At 37.7% G+C, this 19,736-nt stretch overlaps 1 protein-coding gene across 1 annotated transcript in view; it reads left to right on the top strand.

Moving 5' to 3' along the window:
* POC1B (POC1 centriolar protein B) overlaps positions 1-19,736 on the top strand; it is a 141,051-nt gene that overhangs the window by 47,805 nt on the left and 73,510 nt on the right. Inside the window, exons 5-9 of the mRNA XM_004384192.2 lie at positions 9,764-9,871; positions 10,013-10,128; positions 12,238-12,371; positions 14,599-14,667; positions 15,324-15,476. Coding sequence (XP_004384249.1) covers positions 9,764-9,871; positions 10,013-10,128; positions 12,238-12,371; positions 14,599-14,667; positions 15,324-15,476 — 580 coding nt within the window. The remainder of the gene's footprint in view (positions 1-9,763; positions 9,872-10,012; positions 10,129-12,237; positions 12,372-14,598; positions 14,668-15,323; positions 15,477-19,736) is intronic.

Here is a 19,736-nt window from a genome sequence, read left to right as displayed (position 1 = left end):
CCGTTCTGGTACTCCAGTCACTTGTAGGTTATTTCTCTTGATAGAGTCCCACATGACTCTTAGAGTTTCCTCATTCTTTTTAATTTCTTTTATCTGATTTTTCCTCAAATAAGTTGGCATCAAGTGCTTTATCTTCAATGTCACTAATTCTAACTTCTACTGCCTCAATTCTGCTCCTATGACTTTCTATTGGGTTGTCTAATTCTGAAATTTTATTGTTGGTCTTCTGGAATTCTGATTGCTGTCTCTGTATGGATTCTTGCAGCCTATTAAACTTGTCATGTTCTTGAATAACTTTTTTAAGTTCTGCTACTACTTCGTCTGTGTGTTCCCTGGCCGTTTCTGCATTATGTAAAATTTCCTTTCTAATTTCTAGAAGAGTTCTGTATATTAATCTTTTGTATTCTGCCTCTGGTGATTCCAAGAAATTCTCTTCCTCCAGAGAATTTATTGGTTCTTTATTTTGGGAGCTTGTTGAAGCCATCATGGATTGCCTCTTTATGTGATTTGATATTGACTGTTGTCTCTGAGCCATCGATAAGTTATTATAATTTTATGTTTGTTTAGTGAGTCCTAGCTTCTTGTTTTGTTTTGTTTTGATATGCCCCAATAGGCTGCTCGTGTGTGCTAGTTTGATTATTGGCACCTTTGAAGCTCTAATGTCCTGCTACCAGGTAGTTAGTTCTGTAACTAAGTATGCGCACACAGGAGTCCATTAAATTTTCCTGTATGGGTTCAGCTGAGGTGTCCAGGCAGTCGGTCACCAAGTGTGTGGTGCAGTCTCTCACCTATAGTCCTAGAGAGGCATGGGTGATTGGTGCAGGCACTGGACTCTGGCTGTGGTAGGGGATCACAACGCTGAGCCAGGCAGGGGGCTGACGGCTGCCCCTGAGAGTCTGAAAGGAAAGTGTGTCCCTATTCCCTAGGGCAAGTAGGTAGGTGAGTTTTACTGCTGGACTATGAGGACCTCACTCTGTTGGCTATAAAGACTGGAGGGCACCACTTTTTCTTGGACTCCCATAGCAGGTGACTAGGTGGTTTAGGTGACATCATCAGTCCTCAAGCCCCTGTTGTGAATCGGTAAAAGTGCCTACTTAAGGGGCAGGGCTATTTCGAGGGTTACAAATCTGCCACTTCACAGCTGAAACAGTTGAAATTAGACTTCAGATGTTTGCCCTGTTGTACTGTGGTAGTGAGGGCTAACGCTGTTGAGATGGGTCCCCACAAGTCTATATGGGGGTGTAAGGCACTCAAAGTCTGTGGACCCCTTATGCCTGTGCCTAGCACAGGAGCTGTGCCAACCCTGAGTTCCTGGCTTAAGGGAGCCGGTAGCTTATTTGTTCCTGTCCAAGCCCAGGAGAATGGGTCAGGGTGCCTTTTGGGATCTATTTCTGGCCCGGCAGACTCCTGGTGCAGAGCGCTGAGGAAGTAAAAGCGAGAGAGGTTTTTCCCAAAAGGGCTTTTTAAAAAAAAAAAAAAAAAAACAAATCCCTGCAGAAGGCCGCACGCACGTACTTATCTTTAGCCACTTGGGAGCTGCTTTTCGCTGGTTCGGAGTGTCCAAGCAGAATCTTTTCTGGTGGATCTCTCTCTGTGTGGAAACTGCTTCCCAAGCGCAGAGAGAGCTGTTTGCCTGCTTCACTGCGGACCCGGCGCAGCTGAAGAGCTGCAGTCTCGCTGCCGCGGCTCTGGCGCTCTTCACTTCTTCCAAACCGTCTCCCTCTCCCCTCGCCACTCAGTCTGATTCTTCAACTTTGCCTTGTTTATGGCTCCTAGATATTCATATATAATCAAACCACTTGTTTTTCCAGGTGTTTGTTGTAAGAGGGATATAGGAAGCATCTGACTACACCGCCATCTTGGCCCCTCTCCTGAGATAGACATTATTATCCCTTTTTTACAGATGAGGAAACTGAGGCAAAGAGAGATTGAATGCTTTGCCTAATGTGCCCTATTAGAAAGTGACAGACTGGAATATGAACCAAGATCTATATACTCTTAACCATAATACCATCCTGCTTTTTCTCCCAGTGCATGGACAGTGTATTCAAATGAATGTAGAGGGGAAGAGAAGCAATTTTTTTCTCCCTTTAGTATTTGAATTTTAAATTTATCACATGGCCTTAAATAATTAAATTCTTTGTCTCTGTGCCGAGCATATACTATGTATGTTCCTGTTCCTAGAGCCCAGACTTAACTGCATGTGGCACAGTGATGGTGCCCATTTGTGAATAGCTGTGCTCTCAGGATTTAACTAACCATTGTTTATGACTATGTATCTTAATTCACAGAAATATTTTTAAGTTTTGCCATCTATTGGGAAATAGAGTCATGCATTTAAAATATAAATTAGTATAGTCCTTTTAGAAATCAATTTGGAAAATATATCGAGTCTTTCATGAAATGATTCCACAACTAGAAATTTGTCCTAATGAAATACTCTTTTGTATTCAAAGGAAAAAGCTTTGTATTTAAAGGTATTGCATTCCATTATAATTTATAATGGTAAGGAATTGAAATAACCAATTTTCCAAATAAAGAAAACTAGTTAAATAAATGTGGACTATTATGATTCATTAAGAGGGCAGTATATGCATGTAATAACATGAGAACATGTTTATATAAGGGAAAGGCAAAATTCAGAGCCTTATAATTATAAGAGGCAAATATATGAACAAAAGATAAAGTATCTATTATACCCCAAATATTAAACGTGATTGTGTTTGGATGATGGGACTATGGGCTTTTCGTCTTTTCTGTATTTACCAAATTTTTTTAAGCAAGTTTTCTTTTTTTGATTTTATTTTGTTGTTGAGAATATACACAGCAAAACATATGCCAATTTAACTGTTTCTACGTGTACAATTCAGTGACGTTGATTACATTCTTCAAGATGTGTAACCGTTCTTACTCTCCTTTTCTTTCTGAGTTATTCCTCCTCCATTAACATAAACTCACTGCCCCATAAGCTTCCTATCTAATCTTTTTAGTTGTTTTGAGCCCATATAGATAATTCTTAAAAGACGATAATGCTCAAGGCAGACATTTTTTACTGGTTAAGCTAAACTATTGTTTGGTTTTAAGAATACTTAAAGGGATATTTTTGGTTTAAGTTTTAAAGATTATTTCAGGGCAATAGTTTCAGGGGCTCATCCAGCTCTTTTGGCTCTAAAAGCCCGGAGTTCGTGAGAATTTGAAATTCTGTTCTTAGACAATTTTTCTTTAATGAATAAGTGAAGAAAACTTCATTTGAAATATATAAATGAAAAGTATCTCTTTTTAGTTGCAAAAGAAATTTCTAAAAGTTAAAATTATTATAGCTCTCTATTTTTAAAATAATATGTCTTGCGGGATAACTTATGTTTCTTTATGATGTCCTCAGTCAAAAATAGAGACTAATGTAGACAACTTTTTAGCATTATTGCTTTTCCTGAATTAATTTTAGAGGGGAAAATCAGCCTTTAATTTTCAGTTGTTGGTAGTGTTGTAATTGACCTTTTGACTACCTGAATTGTGAAGATTTTAGACATGAACTTTCATTGGCTATAATATTAAGCTAGCCCCAATTCCCTTAAAAAGTTGATTATTTGCTAAGTATTTTCTGAGGACCTGTTCAGTTCCTGGGGATTGAACAATGAATAAAACAGATGTGGTCTCTCTCTTCTTGGAGCTTATATTTTGCTAGAGAAGCAAATGTGGAACACTTGGTTGTTAAGTGTGATTTACCTGTGATGTGAGTATGAAATACGGGTTAGCATGTGCTAGGGAGCTAACCTCATGTGTAAGGGGAATTCAGGGAGACTGTTCATGAGGAAGTGACTTGAATCTAGACTTGAAGGGTGAGTAAAAGTTAACAAGGTAAAGAGTAGAGGGGGTGTTTGAGGCACAGGGTACAGCATGTGAGGAAACACCTGAGTCAAAAGGAAGGACCTAAGAGAAGATGAGTGTGGTGCCAGGAAGAGTGGGGTGATAAAGATGAAGTGGCAGGAGGGCCGATCCTGGAGGACACAGTAAGCAGCGCTAAGGATGTTAGACCCTCCCAAGGAAAATGTGAAACCACTGAAGGGCTTTAAGTAGAAAAGTGTCCTAATTTGTTATAAGATTTAAAAATCACCTTTGTTGCTTGTGGAGAAGGGAAGCAGGGCTAATTGTGGTTTGAGGAAACAGGGCCCGATAATGAATTGGAATATGTGAAAGTGGAGGAGAAAGAGAAATCAAGCATGGCTCCCAGGTTCTGGCTTGAGAAAGCATTACTAAAAAAGGGAATACTGGAGAAGAAGCAGTTTGAGGAGGAAGATGGTGAGTTCAGATTTGGATATGTAAAGTTGGAGGTACCTACAAGATACCTAAGAGGAGACACCCACTAGGTAGCTGTACTTACAGGTGGAGATTCCACAAAGGAAGTTGAGCATATAGATGGTAAATAAGGCAAAAAATAATTTGTATGTTTCGTGGCATAGTTTATCTTTTTATGTCTTTTTTCTTGTGCTTTTTGACTTCTAGTAGTTGCAGGAATGAGTCCATTTAATGCAGGAGCAGATGATTTGTCTTCTTTTGCTGACTAACACTAAAAAACCTAGATGTTTTGCTTATTGCCTTGAACTTCTCCTTCAGTATGTAAACACCAAATCCTATCAAAGCAAACTCTGAGATTGCCAAGTTTTTTTTTTTTTTTTTTGGTTCTTTTTTTTTAATAAGTGTATGAATGCTTCAGGTCTGAATGTAATCCAAACTTCCTCATTATACAAATAGAAAACCATGGTCACAGTGGTTGTGAGTTTCACAAGTTTGCATAGCTAGGCAGTTACAAAATGGGTCCCAGAATTTAGGACACTGTATTTACTGGGCAGTCTTTTTTGCACTACTTTCTACTGCCTTCTCCTCCTATTGAGTAGCTGCTGGCCTCAGAGTACCTCTCACTAATGATTTGTTTCTTACCAGACATGGAACAGTGCCTACGTGGTCTCTAGAACTATGAAAATGTGTTTTTATAGAATATTAATTCTAATGATAAATATCCAAAGAAAACTTTGAATTTCTTATGAGGGCAGTTAAAAACTTCTCATGGTTCATGGTTCTCTATGAACCCTTTGGTTCTCTAATGAACAAATAACAATGACAGGGTGTATAGAAATAAAATTGAACATACAGCATCAGGAACTCTATAGATCCAAAATAAAGAACTCCTGTTGCATAACCTGAGCTACCCTCAAGGACAGGAGAACCAGTTTTTCCAGAAAGAAGTTCAAAAATTTCCTCATTTTCTCAAATGAGTACAAATAAATTTTAGGGAATTCGGTAGTAGTTCAGTGAAGTTCTCAAATGCCTTACAGACAGTCCATGTCTCCTCATGCATTAGTCACTACTGACTAATGTAATATCCTCCTTGTTGCCATACCCTCTGGGAGTTTTAAAAGGAGGTTGGGTGGTACTGATTAGAGAAGTTATAAACCTGTTAATGTCTTAGTAGAAATTTTATATCCTCTTAACCTTCTTAAAATCAACAGCCCAATTAGATGTTGTTTGAGCCCTTAAAACAAAAAAAGACTTAACCTTTCCTGATCAAAGTCAGGGCAAAGAGAAACCTGTTTTATTGGTGCTAACGTATTTTCAATGGATCTAATTAAAAATAAAGAGGAGAGAAGAAACAAACGACATCCTCACTTTCATCCCCTCCAAAGACAAAAAATAATAATAATAATACACGTATATACACACACAGAATGTATGCAGGGAATATGATGCAGAAAAGAGAGGTGCCTTAACCCTTGCTCTGAGCCCCTCTTTGGTCCTACCTCCTCTCCCTCTAGGAGCCGTCGTGGTGCAGTGGTTAAGAGCTCAGCTGCTAACCAAAAGGTCGGCAGTTTGAACTCACCAGCAGCTCCATGGGAGAAGGATGTGGCAGTCCACTTCCCTAAAGATTTACAGCCTTAAAAACCCTGAAGGGCAGTTCTACTCTTTCCTACAGAATTGCTATGAGTCAAAATTGACTCAATGGCAATGGATTTGGTTTGGTTTCCCCTCCCTCTGGCACCAGCTTTTCCCCAGCCACCTCCTCTACTCTCCACACATCTGAAGTTCACATCCCATTCATTTCTTTAGCTCTGGAAAAGCTCTCTCAGGCTGTAACCCTTCCTGCTCAGGATGAGTTTCTAGCTGGCCAAGGTACCTGCTCTTCTTACTCACAGGTTTCTTTAAAATCATGTCTCTTCTGTGGATCTTCTGGTGACCAGTTGGCACTTTTTTGTTGCATACCTTTTTCTTAGCACTATCTAAAATTATATTATTTGTGTGCCTGCCTCCTTCCTCTTCTCTAGAATGAAAGCTTCATGAGGGTAGGGATCTTATCAGTCTCATTCACAACTATATTTCCATCATCCAGGATAGTGCCTGATAATGGCAGGCACTCAGTAAATTGTTGAATGAATGACCTTCCCTGTTTTATTTATAGTTTATGGTCACACACACACACACACACACACACACACACACAGAGATTTTTATTAAACGGGTAGTCTAGAGGTTAGCCTGTCAGTCAGAGCCAGATCACATAGCTTCCTAAGAGCGTGTTCTCATGTTTCTCAACTTTAGAACTTTCTGTGGTTAATATTACTCTAAGTAATTTGGCCAGTATCAGGAATTTTCCTTTTTTGTCAGAGACTTGCAGCATACTGGTTCAGAGGTTTGGCTGTGGAGCCAGACTGCCTGGTTCAAATCTGTATTCCTCTCCTTACTGACTGTGTGACTCTAGCAGTTACTGATTGTTTATGTGCCTTAGTTCATTCATTTGTAAAATGAGGCTAGCAATAGCACCTGTTTTGTAGGGTTATTTTGAAGATTGAATTAATTGCTGTAGGTAATGTGTTCAAGTACCCTTCTGAGACATAATATGCACTCAATAAATGAAGGCAGGATAATGATGATGATATGATGACAGTGGGATTTGGCCAGTAATGTTGTATAGTGAATGGTTTTGTGCTTTGTTACTGTCTGGTCATTCCAGTTCATTGAATGTTTTTCTTCTTCATTGCTTTTTCAAAATGTAATAATCAATTCATCTCTTAGGAATATTCTTATTATTTAAAGTAATCACATTAAGTAATTTTTTAAAAGATAGCTTATTGAGAAACAATTTGATCCCATGCATTAATTGTTTACAGTTATCATACAAAGTTTATTTTCATGGGGATATTGAGTAGGCTTTTTTCTTCAGTTGTTGTTTTTGTTAACTGCTATCGAATTGATCCCTGACTCATGATGACCCCGTGTGTTACAGAGTAGAACTATTCCATAGGATTTTCTTGCCTGTAATCTTTGCAGAAGCAGATTGCCAGGACTTTTCTTCCACAGGTGATGTAAAAATGGTGTGGCTGGGGCGTCTGACGTCCTCTAACTTCACAAGGGGTAAGGAGAATCAAGATCAACAGCCCAAGGCTTATTCCTATGAGGCAAAGGTCAGACATACCTCCTCTCTCCAATCTTTTTAGCAGTTCTGACACCAGCCATCCCTCCCACAGCATTCTCAACTTCTCTGCAGAGTTTGGTAATTTATTGCAATGGCTACACAGAACTCACAGACAATACTCACGATTATGGGGTTTATTAGGAAGTAACAATTACAACTTCAGGATCAGGAATGACTCAGGATACAGCTCTTTGATCAGGACAGCTTCTCAGCCATGTCCACAGGCAGGCCTTTCTCTGGCATTCAGCCTCTTGGCCCCTCGGCCCCTGCCATGCTCAGTACAAGTGTTAAAAAGCTCTTTAGCTTCACCAATAAGTGCCGGGAGGCACCCCGTTCTAGCAATACATCTTGGTCCAAAGACACTAAGCTCTCTCTCGCTCCATGGGTCAGTGAACCTGGCTCTGCCAAGTGCCTGGAGGCACCCCACTCCGCCAGTAAGCCTTCTGCCTGAAGGCACTCAGCTCTCTCACTCCATGGTTTGGCACACCCACTGTAGCCACCTTCCTCTGTAGGTGGGAGGCCCACTGCACCATCTCCTGCCGATCTCCTGGTTCTGCTGTCACTGTTTCTCTGCTGCTGTTTCTCGCTGTCTTGTGCCATGTCTAGTGTTACAGCTGTCTGTCTCCTGGGTCTAGAAGGTTCTCATCGCAGGGACCCCAGGTCCAAAGGATGTGCTCCACTCCTGGCTCTTCTTGGTGGTAGTAAGGTCCCCCTTTCCACCTCTGGGGTGGCTCATTTTAAGCCTAATGGGATGGCAAAACTGACCAGTACCGTCATTAGGGTTCCATATACCTTATTTGCATGGTCCCACCCCCACAAGTGTACCATGAACCTTATTTGTATTATTAGCAAGTTGTCCAATCCCCTTGGTGGGCAATAAGCACCTTATTTGCATAGTCCCACCCAGTTGTTTGGTGGGAGTTACAGGACCATGGCTAGAAAGGCCATATAAAAGTGATCCATTGCACCGCAGGTGGGTTCAAACCACAGACCATTTAGTTAGCAACTGATCGCAAAGTCTATATAAAATCTATTTGGAGCATAGAATACTATAATATAGTTCTTCACATTTAAATCTTTCTCACATATTTTCTGGAGGAAAAGATAAATACAAATATTATTTGTTATAAAATCTTGGAATTATACAGGGTGGAAGATTTTTCCTTGCAGACTTATTTTTCTTGAATTTTTTAAGATTATTATTTCACACAGAACTTAATCATGTTTCTGTCTTTTTTTCACATGGTGAATCCGTGAATGCCAGATTCTAAGTTTCTGTCAGGAAGAATTATTTTTAGGTCAGCTTTAAAAAGGAGAGCGCACAAAAAAGAAAAACCTTCAGTTATAATCCACACTCTTAAGTGATGACTTTTATAGTAATCTTCACATGGAGGGAATTTACAGATAAAATTGAAACATAGTCAGTTTGTGACATAAATCTGTCTCCACTGGTTTTTGTTATTGTTAAAATATTAATAATAAAACACTACTCATAGATTTCCTAATAGTCTAAAATTTGTTTTCATTTTCTTTTGGGTCTTCTGTTTTTCCATCTATTTTAAAAAGTCACTTCAAAAAATAAAGAACTTTGGAAAGGGTCTTAAAGGAAGAGACAGCATAAAAGCAGTAGACAAGATGTCTAAGAATTTTCTCATTTGTTTCTTACTGGGCTATGTGGCTTGTAGGTTTGACCATGAAGGAACTTCTGTCCTATGTAAATGAGTTGTCCTATTTTTCAGTCCTTTGGAGCTCTCTGGTCTCCTCGAGTCTGGGAATAGTTACATTCTTGGGGAGTTGTATTCTTTGATTTGTAATACCACTATATTTTAATTCTCAACACAGCAGTCCTTTTCTTACAAAAAAAAGCTTCACCACAGGGTTGGCAGGGTGAGTAATGAAAGGCTCTCTTGGGTCATGTGGTAACATGGGAAAATGACAAAAATAGGAGAGAGTAATAAAGAGTATTTAAAAACACAAGCAAACAGGGTAGTTGGCTTGGAAGAAGTGGGGAGTTGAATCAAAGACCTAGAGACAGATGCCATAAAACAAAATTATTTAAATAAAAGGAAAAAAGTAACTTGGTTATCTACATAGTATATTTTTAATCTTTTAGTGATCCTTTCAGTGTTGTTTGTTGTGTTTTTTTTAGTTAGAAAGAGGTTGGTTGCAGAGTTTGCTCTTCGGTGAAGTAACAGTGGTCTCTGGTAATTTGATATGTACAACTTGACTTGTATGTGGTGGGGTTGGTGATTGACAGGTGCCTTTCACAAATAGAATCTTCTTTCTTGTGCTTTCCAGATTCTCACCTGATGGGAGACTAATTGTATCATGTAGTGAGGATAAAACTGTTAAAATTTGGGACACCACAAATAAGCAATGTGTTAATAACTTCTCAGATTCTGTAGGGTAAGTCCACTGTTTTTGTGTATTTGTATGCGTTGGTTTGCTAAGGAAACGTTTAATTATACCAATTTAAATAATATTAAAGAACACTGAAATAAGATTAAGGAAATTGAAATATTAGATCTTCTTATTATTTCCTCCTAGGTTTGCAAATTTTGTGGATTTTAACCCTAATGGTACATGCATAGCTTCAGCAGGTTCTGATCATACCGTGAAAATCTGGGATATAAGAATGAACAAATTACTCCAGCATTATCAAGGTAACAATTTCTGTAGCAAGAAACCGGTTGTTGAATAGGCTCCTCTGGGAAGCTCTTAAACTGACTGACTCTACTTTTGGTGTGGTTTGGCCCTTTTTATGAGGGTCATGAGCTGCCTTTGAACTGGCTAGAGAACAGCCCCCAACAGCAACAGGATCTGAGAAGCTGGGGCAGATGCCAATGTGGAGGAGGAGGTGGAGGAACCTTAAAAATGATGCCAAGGGCTATGAAAACAAAAGTCACTGTGAGATTTTCAAACTCTGCTTACATGCATTATGTGAGAGGTCAGGGGTAGAAATTGACTCTGAGTTCCAAATCAGAAGGAGCAAAAACAGCTCTTATATCTGGTAGAAAACAACTTGCTAATTTGCCTATGTGTATTGAAGCTAAAGGAGAAGTGAGTTGATTTTCTTAGTTTATATTGGATTTATTTTAAATCTAAATTTCTGTTTCTTAATATATAATAATAATAGCTATCATTTACTCAGTATGTATAGCAGACTAACAACAGCCCTGAGAGGTATTATTGTTGTTATTGCTGTGTGTTGTCGAGTCAATTCTGACTCATAGCAATCCTACAGGACAGAGTAGAACTGCCTGACACATAGAGTTTCCTAGGCTGTAATCTTTAGGGGAGTAGATCATCAGGTCTTTTCTCCCACAGAACAGCTGGTGGGTTCGAACCACAGACCTTTCAGTTAGCAGCTGAGCACTTAACGATTGTGCCACCAGGGCCCTAAAAGGTATTATTATTACCCCCATTTTAAATATAAGGAAACTGAAACTTAAAGAGGCTAAGTAACTTGCTCAAATAATTGGTAGAATTGACTGGGTCCTTACTTTCTGTTTACAAGTGTGTGGAAGAGCAACCTTTTGATCATTGTGTTATACTGCCTCCTAGTGGAAGGATAGTAAACAGAAATGAACTATCAAACTTGTTGGCAAAACTGTGCCTTTCTCCAAATATATCTCTATACTCTTCACCCCTTAATCCCAAGCCACTGAGGAGTTATTATATATATAATAAGAGGCAAGATTGTATATTTAGATAAACTGGTAGTAATCAACTGTTGCTTTTATTGGTAATATATTCAAGGACTTTATAATTATGTGACCAACAAGATTGTCTTTCCACCACAGTCTTATTTCTTAAGTTATTCTCTCATTAACTGGAAGTTTAAGCTGTATGATGCCAAAATACTTATTTGTTTTAGTGAACTATATAGAATTTAGTGGAGACACTGCCTCTAAATCATTCTTGTTTTCAACCTTATATTACTAATTGAGCAAAGATGTATCCTTAGAATTAAAAACTGTTCCCTGAAGGCTTAGGACCTTAGTCTCATGGGACGACTCAGTCAGTTGGCACCACAAAGTTCACGTTGTACGTACTAGTGACGTGAGTAGTGTTTGGGGTCTTAAAAGCTTGCAAGTAGCCATCTAAGAAACAACTATAGGTCTCTACTCGTTTGAAGCAAAAGAGAAAGAAGGAAACCAAAATCTCAGAGAAGAAACTAGTCTACAAGTCTAACAGCCTACACAAACCACGGCCTCATCTACCCTGAGACCAGCAGAACTAGATAGTGCCTGGCTACCACTACCGACTCTTCTGATCAGGGCCACGATAGATGGACCCTGAGAGAATGGGAGAAAAACACGGAACAGAACTCAAATTTTTGAGCCAGAGTTAGTGGACCAGTTGAGACTAGAGAACTCCCTGAGATACTTTTTAAACCTTGAACCGAAACTAACCCCTGAGGTCACCTTTTAGTGAAATAACAGATGGGCACACAAAATAAAGGATATTACCTGTGAGTATGGTGCTGCAGTAAAAAACCATCTATATGAAACCAAAAGGTCAGCAATCACTCTAAAGCAAAGATGAGAAGATAAGGGCAGGGAAACTAGAGTACTGGAACTGGAACAGTCAGAACACACTAAAGAAAATGTTGGCACATTGTGAAAAATGTAATTTTACTGAACAGTTTGTATAGAAATTGTCGAATGGAAACCTAATGTACTGTATAAACTTTCACTGAGAACACAATAAAATTTTATTAAATAAAAAAGAAATGTTCTCTGAAATGTGCTTTTATTTCTTCCATTCAGTTCACAGTGGTGGAGTTAATTGTTTATCATACCATCCTTCGGGTAACTATCTCATCACTGCTTCGTCAGATGGTACACTTAAGATTCTGGATATCCTAGAAGGAAGGCTCATATATACGCTTCAAGGTCATACGGTATTAACTCTAAAATTATGCTTTTTAAGTAAAGTATATTTGAAGTTTTGGCCCATTTTGTTATATATCTTTGTTATTTTTCCAGTTGCAGCACACATTGCTGCTGTCACCAAAAAAAAAAAAAAATATTCCAAGGCTACATTTTTATCTTCTGGAAGCAACTCTTAGAAATATGTTATATAATTCTTGTCACAATTGATGTGTATCTTTCGATGGCCATTAAATTAGTTTTCTACTGCCGTCTTCATCAGTATGTAGTTTAGGTTTGACTGATTAAATTGTGGTAGGTAAGCTTATTCCCTCCTGATCTTTCTTCCCATGTGGAGCTGTTCCACTGTCTCTGATAGTCTTGGCCTCTCCCCAACCCCCTCACCCACTCTTCTCATTAATCTGATTGGTGAGTTTGGATGGAGAAATTTGGCAAGCATCACCCAACACCTTGTCTCCTGCCCATGGGAGTGAACCTGCCCTCACCATTTTCTTCTGAGACTTCATATGGGGAAGCTTGCCCATGTCCAGTGTTACCTGCGACTCAGTAGTCAAATCTGATTCATTCTGGGGTTCAATTCTAGAAAGCCCATTTGCCCACAGATAAAAAGCCATATTCTCTTATAACAAGCATTTATCATTAAGAAAGGTGATCATTTGACTCTCAATTAGTTTACAACCCAGTGGGAAAGAGGAGTATATTTACTGTGCTTGTTCAAAGACATCTCTGCACACATACTTTTTTTAAGTGTATACACTAGTTATCCCTTCAGTGTAAATATTCAAGCTTCTCCAAACTTTTTAGAAAGTGTCCTCTTTTTTCTTTTCTTCTTCTTCTTTTTTTGGATATGTACTAGGTACTTCCTCTTAACCAAGTATAAGCTATTTATATCCAGAAATAGAATGGGATTCATGGTCTAGGGGAGAAGGGGCTCCTTCTACTTTTCGTATATTCTGCCTGATTACCTAATTTGCTTTGTTATTGTTCTGCAGCTGTGCTAGTGTGAAGCAGAAATAGAAATTAGCCAGCTCATATACATGTGTATCCATGGATTTGGGCTAAATAGATACAGCCAGTATAAAAAGGGCCCAAGAAATGAAATATCCATGAAATAAGTAAAATATATATATATAGAAAAAAGATAAACACAATATTTTAGGAGGAAAAACTATACACAAAGATGGAATTTTTCACAGTCTGGGTCATCAGGTTAGGTGACTTAAAAGTATGGTTAGCTGACTTAAGTGATAAGATGAATTGGAGAACATTCTTCCTAATTAAGGATTGTATTGCCAGCATACCAAGATGTTTTTTCTGTTTTCAGTGTGGGTGGTTGTTAGTTGTGATTTCAAATCTCGGAGGTGAAAAAATACGGAGGTGAAGGTGTTCACAAAGCTGTAATAACCTATGAATGTGGAATAGTCTTCTTGAAAAAATACAAGATGTTTTTCTCCAAAAGTTCTCTTGTGTAGATGAAGAACATTAGAACAAACAAAATATATTAATATTATTTCTGAGATGAGAAATAATTACACTTATCTTTGCTGAAAAATTGACCTAGAGGCTATGCGTCTTGTCACTGTACCAAGTACAGTCTGATCCTGCTCCACAGTCATTGCTCAGTTTCTAGCTCTCATTACCTCTTACCTAGACGATTACAGTAACCTCCTAACTGGCCTGCAAGCATTAATTCTTACTTGTTCCAATTCATCATTCACTCACTGTAGTATTTTTTTCATTAATCACAGCTTTCCTCCTGTCAGTCTCCTGGTCTTAAAACTTTTAGTGGCTCACCATTACCTACATGAAGGGAGAACTCAGTAAAGTCTTTGGGTTCAGGAAATGGCCTTTGTTTATATAGCTTCATTCCTATCACGTACATACTTATCTTTTAGTTTCTGCTAGTGATTGATTAACTAAAGAGTCCAAAGTCAGAAAATCTTAACAAAAATTCTTATTATACAGGTATAAGCTTTTCTTTAAAGGAGAAAAAGTTTTTATTTTTATTAGTATTTATTTTTAATTTAGTATCATTTACTTATGTTTTAATATAATTGGTTGGTTCTTTGATTATTTTTACTCTGCCCGCATTAGTTGCTAGCAACTGGATGTTTTCTATCAGTCTTATTGCATAAGTAGTCTAGATAAATTAAGATGAAAGATGGGTACTCAGAATCCTCTTGGCCATAGGAAAGTATCACCAAGTACATTTTTCTTTTATCTCCCTTTATTTCTTAGGGACCTGTCTTTGCTGTGTCATTTTCAAAAGGTGGGGAGCTGTTTACATCAGGAGGTGCAGATGCACAGGTTTGTACATTCTTTTAGCTCCCTCTTAGATTTGGTTAGGGTGTGGGAGTCCTTGACCTCAGCTAAGATTTTTACAGCCAGCTACTTTTGTATCTGTTAAGATGATTATCAATGAATTTATATTTGAGTTAGTGCCAGGAAGTCTGCTATTTCATAACTGACGTAGTGCCAATTCTGGTAGTTTTGGAAACTCAAATATAGGTGTGGCACTTTCACTTGACTTAAACCGTCTAAACTTTTTGCCTGTATCTCTTTTTTGAGGACAGTAAATATAAATATTTTATGGTAGCAAATCTTCATTTTTTTTGAAATGACCAAAAGTCATTCATAACTACATTTATTGAATAAGATGAGTTATCAAGCTGAAAACAAGGGTTTTGCTTTTGAGGAGGAGATGTAGAGAGGATTTTAAGGTAATAAGGTATTTTCTTAATGTGGATTTCAAATTCATATGAAGGCAATTTGAAATGCTATCTCTCCCCATCCCTAAAAAAAATTTTTAAAAAAAGGTATTGAGAGTGTCAGCGTTTTTTAAATATATATCCAGCCTTTCTGACTACTTTGAAGGACAATTCCTTGATTCATTTTTTGAAAATCAGTTCTGTTGCTTGTACATGCAAGCCAACAACTGCTATCATGACTGATTTTTTTTATAGGTCTTATTGTGGAGAACTAACTTTGATGAATTGAATTGTAAAGATCTCATTAAAAGAAATCTCAAAAGATTGCATTTTGAGTCACCACCACATCTTCTTGATATCTACCCAAGAACACCACATCTGCATGATGGAAAACTTGAGACTGTTGAAGTGAGTGTTCTGTGCATGTTTGTTGTACTGTTTTTAAGAACCCATTTTGGGGTTATTGGTCAACTAGGTACTTGAAATTATACTGGATTATAATTCAGTATAAAATAAAAAACCTAGTTCTGCCTTTAAATAATAGCACTTTGAGAAACAATCATTATCACTAATAAAATGAAACTGTCTACATATGGTAGTGTGTACTAATGCTAAAGCCTCTCATATTTGCTTCTTGGAGTCCCAGAAATAAAACAAACAAAAGTGTGAAATAGGAAATGAGAAATCAAATCTTAGGCCTCTGGTAACTGTGAAGTCTGAACTCACTTTGTATTCTAGGTGTTTTAGGTTGCTCATGTGAGGGCTGATATTAGAGAACAGAACTGAAAGACTTAATTTGGTATTATGAAGGACAAGAATTGTTATAACAGTCATTGAAATAGGTATCTTGAAGCCCTTTAATAGCAAATAATAATAATTTTATGGATAGTAAAAAGAAAAGATTTAGATGTTAAAAATTGAGGCCATTTTGTTGTCTATATATATGTATCTTAAATGTATAATTATCTATTTAGCTGTAGGTTTTTATAGACAAGTTATAGATGTAAGTATTACCTCTTCAGAGAAAAATTTATCTTTGCTGGATACTTAGCTGGAGTTTGCTTCTTTCCATTTTGTGTGATTGTCCTTAAGCCCTTTTCTCTTCTAAGAGCTGATGTCAGAAATTACTATTGCTGATGTCAGAAATTACTATTGCCTGTTCACCTGAACGGAAACCCTGGTGGTGCAGTGGTTAAGTGCTATGGCTGCTAACCAAAAGGCTGGCAGTTTGAATCTACTAGGCACTCCTTGGAAACTATGGGGCAGTTCTACTCTGTCCTATATGGTCGCTATGAGTCGGAATCTACTCAACGGCAACGGGTTTGATTTTTTTTTTTTTTTTTTGGTTTGTCTGAACATTCCTTTTCATTATTGCCAGAACTTTCTTTGCCTTTAGAGTAGGTATTTTGAGTTCCTAAGTCTTATTCATGAGTAGCAACGGTTTGTCACATATACGTACTCTTCATGCTGTGGTTCTGTACCGCCTTCCAGTCTCTCTGTCCCCTACCTTAATCAGTTCTTTGATTTTGGTTTCCTTAGTCTTGGTCTTTTCTGTTACCTCAGGCACTTACGCTAGTCTCGTGTGTGTGTGTGTGTGTGTGTGTGTGTGTGTATTTCTTATTTTTTTATTTTTGGACTACTTTTTTAGATCTTGTTTACACCACTGCCATTGAGTCAATTTCAACTCATAGTTTAATCCAGCCATATTTTTGGGTTTTTGTCCCTAGTGTGTCCTTGGTAGTATTTATTTTTGGTTCTTTGGTATAATTTTTGTCCTCTCCAACTTCCAATAATCTTTCTAGTTCTTCTAAAGTATTTACTACTGTACTTCACTACTTCCTCATGCTACTTTTTGTGTCATCATTTTTAAAAATTTTTTTCAAAGAAAGAATGTGATGTAACTTGTGGTTCATCACCTTTTTATTTTTATGTTTTCAGTTTCTACAATTATACGTGTATTTGTTGCTCCCCTATGGAGCTGAGGTATTAATATATTTTATTTAACTTGAGTTTCCTTTTCTTAATTTACCCAAGCCGGTTTTATTGATTCTTGTTGATGTTTTATGCTTTAGCATTTCTGTGGCTTGTCTGGATTTGATCAGGAGGAGGTACCCTGCTGCCCTGTCATTCACTCAGCCCCCTTCTAGAGTGGTAGATGGCAGAACTGTAGGCTGAGCCCTGGTCTCCTTACTCTTTGTTCAGTGATATTTACATGACTTCACATTACCTCAGCATTGGAGACTAAGCCATTTTCTCTTTGATTTACTGTCAACCCCAGTCCACTTAAGAGTGCTAGACTTTCTTTAAAATGTCAGCAAGTTATTGAGTAGCTTTACTCTGACAGTTGAGCCAGAAAGCAGTAAAACCAACTGGGTTGTTTTGTATTGCTAGGTTAGGATGCCCCAAGCCAGACAAAGTCACTCTAAACCATTATTTTTCAAATATACACTCTTAAAATTATATTAAAAACTGACATGTTCATCTCAGAATTCAGTTACACTATACAGAATGTTGAACTTTGTGACTGAATTTTGTTAGTGGCCTTAAAAAAGTCAGCCTCCGGGTACCCAGTTTAATTCACCTGTAAACACATGAGGGTCTCCATGAGTTGGAATCTACTCGACAGCAACTAACAACAACATAAACACTCATAGTTGTTTAAATTAAATATACAATATAACTTATTTTTGTAAAACACCTTCAGGTCCTATGATATAAAATGCCAGAGCAGTGATGAGATTCTGTATATGACAAACAAACTGTTCATTTCTTTCGTAAAAATCTCTTAAAATAAAACAAGGGTGTTAAGTTTTCTGGAAAGAGGACATTTCTTTGGTATTATGAAGAAAAATTTTTAAATGTCAAAATGTTTTGTGAAGACTTAATTTCTTATTAATTGCTATGGATCCCTCGTAAAGCCCAAAGATGACTAGAATAGAATAGTATGAATCAAAATAGAAATTGTGCTGTATTTATTTGTGATTAGTAAAATTACTTTGAAAAACTAAATTTGGTGGATTAATTTGTTTTTTCAAAGCTTTTAGGCAAAGTCAACTTTCATGTTACTTTGGAAATATTTGAAACCTAGGCAAACAGTTTTTTTTTGAGATCAGTGTATGTGATTAAAAGAGAGTATAAAAACATTATTAAAATAATGTGGAGGAACACAAAAGTTGATTGGGTTCCTGTACACTAACAAGGAGGAATCCAAAAAGAAAATCAAGATAACAATACCATTTACAGTAGTCCACCAAACGATAAAATACCTAGAAATAAACCTAAACAGGGAAGTAAAAGACATATATGATGAAAACTATAAAACACTAATACAAGAGACTAAGAGAGATCTATTTAAATGGAAAGACATTCCCCGCTCACAGCTTGGAAGACTTAATATTATAAAATGTCAGTACTACCGAAAGCAATCTATAAATACAATGCAGTCCCAGTCCATATTCTAACAACATGCTTTACTGAAATGGAAAAAACTACTCATCCACTTTATATCGAAAGGAAAGAGACCCCAGATAGCCAAAGCAGTATTTAAGAAGAACAAAGTAGGAGGCCTCACACTTCCCAACCTCAAAACATACTATACAGCTACAGCAATCAAAACAGCTACTGGTTCAATGATAGACAGATAGACCAGTGGAATAGAATTAAGAAACCAGAAATAAATCCATCCATCTGTGGACAGTTGATTTGCAGCAAAGGGTCAAAGTCTATTCAATAGGGAAAGAACAGTCTCTTCAACAAATAGTGCTGGAAAAATTGGATAGCCACATGCAGAAAAATGAAACAGGAACCATACCTCACACCATATGCAAAAACTAACTCCAAGGGGATTAAGAACCTAAGTGTTAAAGCTAAAACCATAAAGTTCTGGGAAGAAATAGGGGCAAAACTATGGGATCTGTTTTCGTTAGGTGCTGTCGCATCAATTCTGACTGATAGCGACCCTTCGTACAACAGAATGAAACACTGCCCAGTCCTGTGCCATCCTCAACAGTCGTTGCTATGTTTGAGCCCATTGTTGCAGCCACTGCGTCAATCCATCTCATTGAGGGTCTTCCTCTTTTTCACTGACCTTCTACTTTATCAAGCATAATGTCCTTCTACAGAGACTGGTCCCTCATGATAATGTGTACATGACTATATGAGATGAAGTCTCACCATCCTTGCTTTCAAGGAGCACTCTGGCTGTACCTCCTCCAAGACAGATTTGTTCATTCTTCTGGTAGTCCATGGTATATTCAGTATTCTTCCCCCACACCATAATTCAAAGTCATCAGTTCTTCTTCAGTCTTCCTTATTCATTGTTCAGCTTTTGCATGCATATGAGACTCAGAGAAGAAACTAGACTACAAGACTAACAGTCTGTATGAGCCACGGCGTCATCTGCCACTAATGATCATTTTGATCAGGACCACAATGGATGGATCCTGATAGAAGGGGACTAAAATGTGGAATAGAACTCAAGTTGTAAAAAAATCCAGACTTGCGGCAAAATGGCGCTCTAGCCAGAAGCACCACGCTGTCCCTCCACAGCAAAGATCTGAAAAACTAAGCCAAACAGAGAATACAACAATCCTGAAACCCTAAAACATCAAATGAAGAGATAAAGAACTCAGCCAAGCACCAAATGGAGTGAGAAAACTGACAGAGAAC

Source organism: Trichechus manatus, unplaced genomic scaffold (assembly GCF_000243295.1).
Source record: "Trichechus manatus latirostris isolate Lorelei unplaced genomic scaffold, TriManLat1.0 scaffold00119, whole genome shotgun sequence".
NCBI classification, from domain to species: Eukaryota; Metazoa; Chordata; class Mammalia; order Sirenia; family Trichechidae; genus Trichechus; species Trichechus manatus.
Note: the sequence above shows the minus strand (reverse complement) of the source record. Positions and strands in the feature narration are given on the sequence as shown.